The sequence below is a fragment of the Penaeus vannamei genome, chromosome 3 (assembly GCF_042767895.1).
Source record: "Penaeus vannamei isolate JL-2024 chromosome 3, ASM4276789v1, whole genome shotgun sequence".
Lineage (NCBI taxonomy): Eukaryota > Metazoa > Arthropoda > Malacostraca > Decapoda > Penaeidae > Penaeus > Penaeus vannamei.
Window position 1 is genome coordinate 28084183 of NC_091551.1, and position 7500 is coordinate 28091682.

The 7500-nt window shown below is 43.3% G+C and overlaps 1 protein-coding gene across 1 annotated transcript in view; it reads left to right on the plus strand.

Annotated features, from left to right (window-relative positions):
- LOC113818810 (thioredoxin domain-containing protein 16) overlaps positions 1 to 7500 on the plus strand; it is a 23447-nt gene that overhangs the window by 9672 nt on the left and 6275 nt on the right. The window contains exons 4-13 of the mRNA XM_070143510.1: positions 66 to 214; positions 519 to 640; positions 1087 to 1197; positions 1591 to 1727; positions 2149 to 2321; positions 3052 to 3157; positions 3539 to 3665; positions 5107 to 5259; positions 5787 to 6018; positions 6673 to 6812. Coding sequence (XP_069999611.1) covers positions 66 to 214; positions 519 to 640; positions 1087 to 1197; positions 1591 to 1727; positions 2149 to 2321; positions 3052 to 3157; positions 3539 to 3665; positions 5107 to 5259; positions 5787 to 6018; positions 6673 to 6812 — 1450 coding nt within the window. The remainder of the gene's footprint in view (positions 1 to 65; positions 215 to 518; positions 641 to 1086; positions 1198 to 1590; positions 1728 to 2148; positions 2322 to 3051; positions 3158 to 3538; positions 3666 to 5106; positions 5260 to 5786; positions 6019 to 6672; positions 6813 to 7500) is intronic.

A 7500-nucleotide genomic window follows, 5' to 3' on the forward strand; every position in this document is an offset into this window, starting at 1 on the left:
AAAGCCATACACTCTTTTCTTGCCAACTGAGTAGGCTCCAGACACTCACGCCGTTGGTCCCGCAGGTGGAGTGCGGGCAGTACCCAGTGCCGGGTTACTGCGGGCAGGACAAGGTGGGCAGGACGGCCCACGGCTTCCGCGACGGCCAGGAGCGCATCGCCTTTCCACTCGACACGCTCTTCAATCTCAACGCCATAGTGGCCTCGGCCCTTCAGTGAGTTGGACTGAATTCTGAATTCTCCTGCAAAATGCTGGTTCGGGACTTAATCCTTGGAATATTGCTAAAGCTGGTGTTTTCAGCTTATTGTTGGTATTACTGACAGCGTTCCTTGATCGATATCTCATTTCATTACACTAAAGTTTCATTGCAGTGCCGCTTGGTATGGCCTGCACTTTATACAATATATGTAGCCTATTTCAACAAATTTCATTGCATATTAGATAAACCACATATCACTGAACACATCTCCGCATGAAATGATCAGCATGATCCTAAACAACGGCATAACACGTTGCAGCCTGGCCATGATCAACACGGTGCCCATCTTGCAAACGGCAGGAGAGAGGAAGGACCTCGAGCTGCGGTGTCGTGGCCGCTGCGACATCATCTTCTCATACCAGCGAACCCTCGGCACTTACGGTGAGAGAGGCCTGGCGCTGGGGATTCAGGTGGCTGTGTTAGCCTTTGACTTTTAGGAGGGAATTGTGCATGTTTATGTGTCGATGTCGTAAGCGGAGGGAGAAAATGCGGTATAAAATGAAACGACTCGTTCATTGTGAAATTTGCATCTGGGATTCTCTTTTCCCTTGCAGCATGAAAACATGTCCCATGTTCATCTAACGGTGCTGTCATAAGTATATATATTGTTCGTTACTAGTAGAAATATCATTAATAGCTAGCACCATTATCAATTGCAACATAGTTCTGTATCTTCTAATCATCATTACAGTTATGCCAACACTTGTAGCTAATAAAATGATCAGTCATAATAATTCAGCCTTTCAAGACACGTGAATTTGTCTGAATTTATTGAAGAAATCGTCAACATGTGAAGCCCACATCACGAAAGAATTTCTCTCCCCAAGAGCACCGAATGTTCCTGGAAACGGCGCACGCTTACCAAGACCAGTACATGTTCGCTATCACGACTTACACAGCGGGGACTCTTGGGCTCTCTCCGACTGCGAAGGACCAAGGTACGGATCTGCCCTTTTCTCTTCTTTTTCTTTCTCTTTCTTTTTCTCCTCCTCTCTTTCTGTTTACGATCTTCATTCACGATCTATTTATGATTTGTTTACGACCTGTTTTTTCTCTCTCTCTTTCTTTTTCTCCTCTTTTTTTGTATACGATCTTCAATTATGATCTGTTTACGACCCTTTCCTTATCCCTGTCTTTCCATTTCTTTTTATTTTCCTCGTTTTCCTTCTTTATCTCTTCCTCTTTTTTCTGTATATGATCTTCCTTCAACCTCTCTTTGCTCCTGCTAAAGCTCAAATCTCAACTTAAAAAAGAAAGAAAAGATAAATATATTTACGCTCGTAGCCTCGACCCACAACAAAAACAAACAACGACGGCCTCTCACCCCGCAGAAGTCGGACACAGCCTGTGGGTGGTGCACTGCGCGGACAAGACGCCGGGGGAGGAGTGTGTGGTCAGCAGTTACCGCCGAAAGATGGTTCTCTCACAGCTGGTGCAATTCCTGGCGGCCCTTCAGCTGCCCAAGTGGGTGAGTCAGAAGTGAAAATGATAGGGTATGATGGTGATGGTGAAGATTATGATGATGGTGATGGTGGTGATGATGATGGTTATAAGGAGGAGGAGAAGGAGGAAACAAGGAAGATGGTAATAATAAAGATAATGATAATGATGATGACAATAATTATTATTATAATAATTCTAGTAATGGTAATAATAATAATAACAATAGAAATAACGGTAATAACAATAATAACAATAAGAATAAAGTTAATGATAATAATGATCAGAAGAAGAATTATAATAACAATTGTGATAATGATGTAATGGTATTGATGATTATGACGATGATAATGATAATAATAGTAATGGTGACAATGAAAATAATGATAACGATAATAACAATAATGATAATGATGACAATGGAGCAAGCCCTTCCCTGACCTCCACAGCACGAGATCAGGTTGTCGCCCGGGTCAAGGGAGGTCGCCACTCCCTACGACCACACAGAGATGCCCTGGATCCTCCTCCTGCACGACTCCGCCTCCCGCAGTCGTGTCATGACCCTCGTGCCCCACTTGGCACAGCTCCTGCATGGCACCGCTGCGACGCTCACCTTTGACCTGTGAGTAATAATGGATCGGGGTGTGATGATTAAACCTTAGTTACATATAATTGCTTGTTAGGTTATTTGGAAATTTGTGATGGTACTCGAACGTCCATTACGTGTCGGATTTCGAAACGTTATTAACATATAAGATGCTGAAACGTTTATTGCTTACGGTATGTCAAACGTTCGTCACATATATCTAAATGTTGGTTATAAACTGTGGACATTTAGAAAAAAAGACATAATTATATTGAGACGTTGGTGACAATTGTTTGGCAAGGAGTAAAGCAGAAAAAACGGTTTAAAAATGTTGAATACATACTGCTTGGGTTCGTCATTTAAGAGATTCAGTCCTCAACTTCGCACTGTGGGAGTCTTCCTTCCGAGACGTCGATCCGCAATAATAATAGCAATCCTTGTCGTTGATGATTAATAATATTAATGATCACTATCTTCGCTGACTAATGATGATGATAATCGATATCGTTGATCGTTTATGATAATGATAACTATCTTCGTCGATTAATGTAAATAATTATCACTATCTTCGTTTATTAATGATGATAATGATCACTATATTCGTTAATAATAATGGCACTCACTATCTTCGTCGATTAATACAATCAAATAACCACCATATTCGCTGATTAATGATAATAAAATCACTATCTTCGCTACTCTCACTTTGCCTCCACGAACGACCAAGAGCAGTGTTATTGCAAGAGTCGCGTCTCCCATGTTGCAGGGAACAGGAAGGCGTAGAAGTCCTGGCCGATCTTGGGCTCTCTGCGTCGAACATCGTTGCTCCTGCGCTGGCCATCCTGCAGCCGCCGCACCTCAGGAAACCAACGGTGGGTGTGAGTGAAGGTTTTGCGTGTGTTTGAGTGTGTGTTTGTCGGTTTTTCTGTCTGTTTTGTCTCTGTCTGTGTCTTTATCTGATGGGTACATTTCTCTGTCTCTGTTTGTCTGTCTCTATGTCTGTATGTTTGTCTATCTATCTGTATATCTCTATATCTCTGCCTGCCTGCCTGCCTGCCTGCCTCTCTCTCTCTCTCTCTCTCTCTCTCTCTCTCTCTCTCTCTCTCTCTCTCTCTCTCTCTCTCTCTCTCTCTCTCTCTCTCTCTCTCTCTCTCTCTCCTACACATACTGATATACACATTCACGTATACACCCCCAATGTATGTGCCAATGATACTTACCATTAAAAAAATATATCCCACACAAACAAACAGGCGACGGTCCCGCTGCTGAACGACTACGACGACCCTCTTGAGTGGCTAAACGACCAGCTGGACGACCTGCAGATCCAGCCCGTACTAAGCAAGGAGGAGCAGGGTTACGCGCCTGTCGAGTCCCTGGGTGAGTGCGTGCGTGTGTGCGTGCGTGAGGGTGTGTTTCGTCGCGTTCGTTCTCGACTTCGACTGATATCCTGTCTGAGTTTTCTTTATAAGGAGAGAGAAAAGGGAAAATATGATTAGAAGCTAAAATGTGTGAAACCTTTTTGGAATAAGGAAGAAAAGGTGAAATTAGAAAAAAATGGAGGATAAAAGGGCTGAGATTTGTTGAGGAGGAGGAAGAAGAGGAAAGATAAGATTACAAAATTAAGTCAGAGATTTTTTAATCATGAGGGAGAAAAGGGAAACATGACTAAAAGATGGAATATCTGAGATATTTGGGATAAGGAGAAAAAAGGAAAAAAGTGATAAAAAGATAAGATGTTGCTTGAGATTTTTGCATAAGGAGATAGAAAAGTGTGAATCTAATTAGGAAATATAATAAGTGTTTGGGAAAAGGGATTCATTCTTTCGCTAAAATGACGTTCATTAACAGTAACAATCATTGTTATCGTCACTAGAGCTTTTAATGTTGATGTCGTTGTTCTCATCATCCTAAAATTACCCTTTGCTCATCAAACTATTCTAGCAGAGAGAGAATCCCTAACCAAGAGAGATACCCATTCCATACCCTTCCCCTTCCCTGACACACATATACTCCTTCCATACTATTCTCTTTCCCTCACATACATACCTTTCTCTCCCATACCTTTCTCTTACCCTGAGGTACGTACCTCTCTCCCCTACCTTTCTCTTACCCTGAGGTACGTACCTCTCTCCCATACCTTTCTCTTACCCTGAGGTACGTACCTCTCTCCCCTACCTTTCTCTTACCCTGAGGTACGTACCTCTCTCCCCTACCTTTCTCTTACCCTGAGGTACGTACCTCTCTCCCCTACCTTTCTCTTACCCTGAGGTACGTACCTCTCTCCCCTACCTTTCTCTTACCCTGAGGTACGTACCTCTCTCCCATACCTTTCTCTTACCCTGAGGTACGTACCTCTCTCCCATACCTTTCTCTTACCCTGAGGTACGTACCTCTCTCCCATACCTTTCTCTTACCCTGAGGTACGTACCTCTCTCCCATACCTTTCTCTTACCCTGAGGTACGTACCTCTCTCCCATACCTTTCTCTTACCCTGAGGTACGTACCTCTCTCCCATACCTTTCTCTTACCCTGAGGTACGTACCTCTCTCCCATACCTTTCTCTTACCCTGAGGTACGTACCTCTCTCCCATACCTTTCTCTTGCCCCTGACACACATACACCCCATTCTAAATCCCTGGCACACATACACACCCCATTCTAAATCCCTGACACACTTACACCCCATTCTAAATCCCTGACACACATACACCCCATTCTAAATCCCTGATACACATACACCCCATTCTAAATCCCTGACACACATACACCCCTTGCATACCATCCACAGACCCGCCACTGACCACCGCCTCTTCCACAGCAGAGTTGCAACAGGACGACGAACTGGTGCAAGAAATGGTGCCTGAGGAGAGGCTGTTGCACGTGGCAGCCCTCGAAGGCCCCGAGGCTCTCAGCGCTGCCCTCGCTCCCTCGCCCTCGCGCACGCTCGCGGCCCTGGCCTTCACGCTACACTGTGAGTCAGGGGGAGGGAGGGAGGGAGGGAGGAAGAGAAAGAAAGAAAGAAAAAAAATGAGAGAGAGAAAGAAAAAATGAGAGAGAGTGAGTGAGTGAGTGAGAGAGAGAGTTTCAAATTACCGAATTCAATTTCCAAAGCTCCTATTCACCCATATACTATTCTTTAAACCTTCGTTTCACCAATCAATAACAAACAATGATAAAAAATAGTCATGTACCCTAAAATAGAATCGAAGAAAAAAAAGTCACGTACCCACAAATCGAAGAATAAAATAGTCACGTGCCCACAAATCAAAGAAAGAAATAGTCACGTACTCACAAATCGTAGAAAAAAATATTCACGTACCCTCAAATCAAAGATAAAAGTCACGTAACCACAAATCAAAGAAAAAAAATATTCACGTACCCACAAATCAAAGAAAGAAAATTAGTCACGTACCTACAAATCAAAGAAAAATAATCACGTACCCACAAATCGAAGAAGAAAAAAAGGTCACTTAACCCCACCTTTCGCTTCCGTTGCAGGGGACCCCGTGAGCAACATTCTCCTGCAACACCTGGACAGCATCGTCCCCCAACTCCACGAGCTGGGAAGCCACGCCTCCCTCTACCGCGTCAACTGCTTCGACTGGCCCAAGGTGTGCGACGCCAACGGGATCTCGACGTATCCTGTGCTGCGCCTGCATCCGAAGGGCGCCAACAACATCACCTACGACGGGGCCATCAGCGGGGCCGGCATCCTGAAGGCGATCCTGCTGTGAGAGAGCAAGGGGTGTCGTGGTTTGGTGTTGATATGTATGCATGTGTGTTTGAGAGTGTTTGTGTATGTGTGTTCTATATATTTTATTATCATTTTAAGGAGTTTGGGTTAACTGTAGTTGCTGATAATAGGAATGTTGCATTTACTTACATCTTGTAGTTAATTCCGGTTCACCTTTCCTGGTTATTTCAGTGTTACATCCTGCCTTGCCAATTGCCATTCATACTTCTTCAGAGGTATGATTCTAATTCCGGCAGAATGGGACATTTCTAGAAAGGGTGTGCATGAGAATGAATATCTTCACAATACATTTAATTCACATCTTTTCGACATCTGTCAAAATGAAAACGGTTCATGGGATATTTCTTGCAGATAGAGCAACCTGGGTAGATTCGGAATTATTTTTCTTCTAGATTTCATATAATTTCATAATGCACAATTTTTCTTAACAAATCATTTTGAGATCGTCTATTTGTTGTTCACAACCCTTCCAAGTTTGATATTATATATGGAAGCTATTACCTGAGATATATTCCTATGTATGTAGGATACAAATTGATACGTGCAAGATAAGGAAGGAATAAGATAAAAAAAAAAATCTATTTTAGGCAAAAAAAAATATTGGTGTTAATTGTTATTCTTGTTATTCAGCTGCGAAGGATCTACGCCCTTGGAAGTGACATCAGGAGAGGTGTTGGAGGAACTGCTTCGTCTCTCGCCCTCCTTGCATCCTGCCCTCGCCCTCCCCTCGCCTCCTGCCGTGGCCGTGGGAGTTTTTGCGACTCTCAGAGGTGCGCTTTCCTTAGGCACTACCAAGCCCAAGCGAACGGCTGCGTAATTGAATCACTCTCTCTGATAGGGACTCGAGTTCACGGAAAAGGCTAGATCAGTAGCAACTCGAGGTGTCATGGAGACTGATTCTGTTTTTGGAAAAAAGCATATGGGGTTTATTTTGATGGCGTCGCAAAAGTTACGGATGCTTTGTGAATATGGTCGATCATTCTGGTCTCTTCAATTTTCAAAAAATATGGAAAATGATTATTTAAATGGTTATACATTAACTGAACAAACATCAAAACAGACGCCATGACACCGCCTTTCCCTCGAACTCACTCTCCATAGGTAAAACGCATAGCACAGTCTCGGTCAAACTCTTGCCAAACCTGTTTCGAATTCCATTTGAACCTTCGCTGAATACCACGCTTTTTGTAGAGGGAAAAACCTATTCGAAGCTTCATTTTACGACATGCTTTTTGTCTGTCAGTGTACATGAAATAGCAGAAATAAACAACTAGACCACACGAACCACTTAAAAGGATTTTTTTTTTCTTTTTTTTTCTTAGGGACTGTTTTGGGGCAATCCATTGAAGCGGGCCGTGCAGTACAGCCATTTACTGCGTCACTGCATTCTTCTGTCTTATGAATAGGAGGCCGCTTTCAGACGCATATGTATGTGTGTGTGTGTGTGTGTGTGTAATA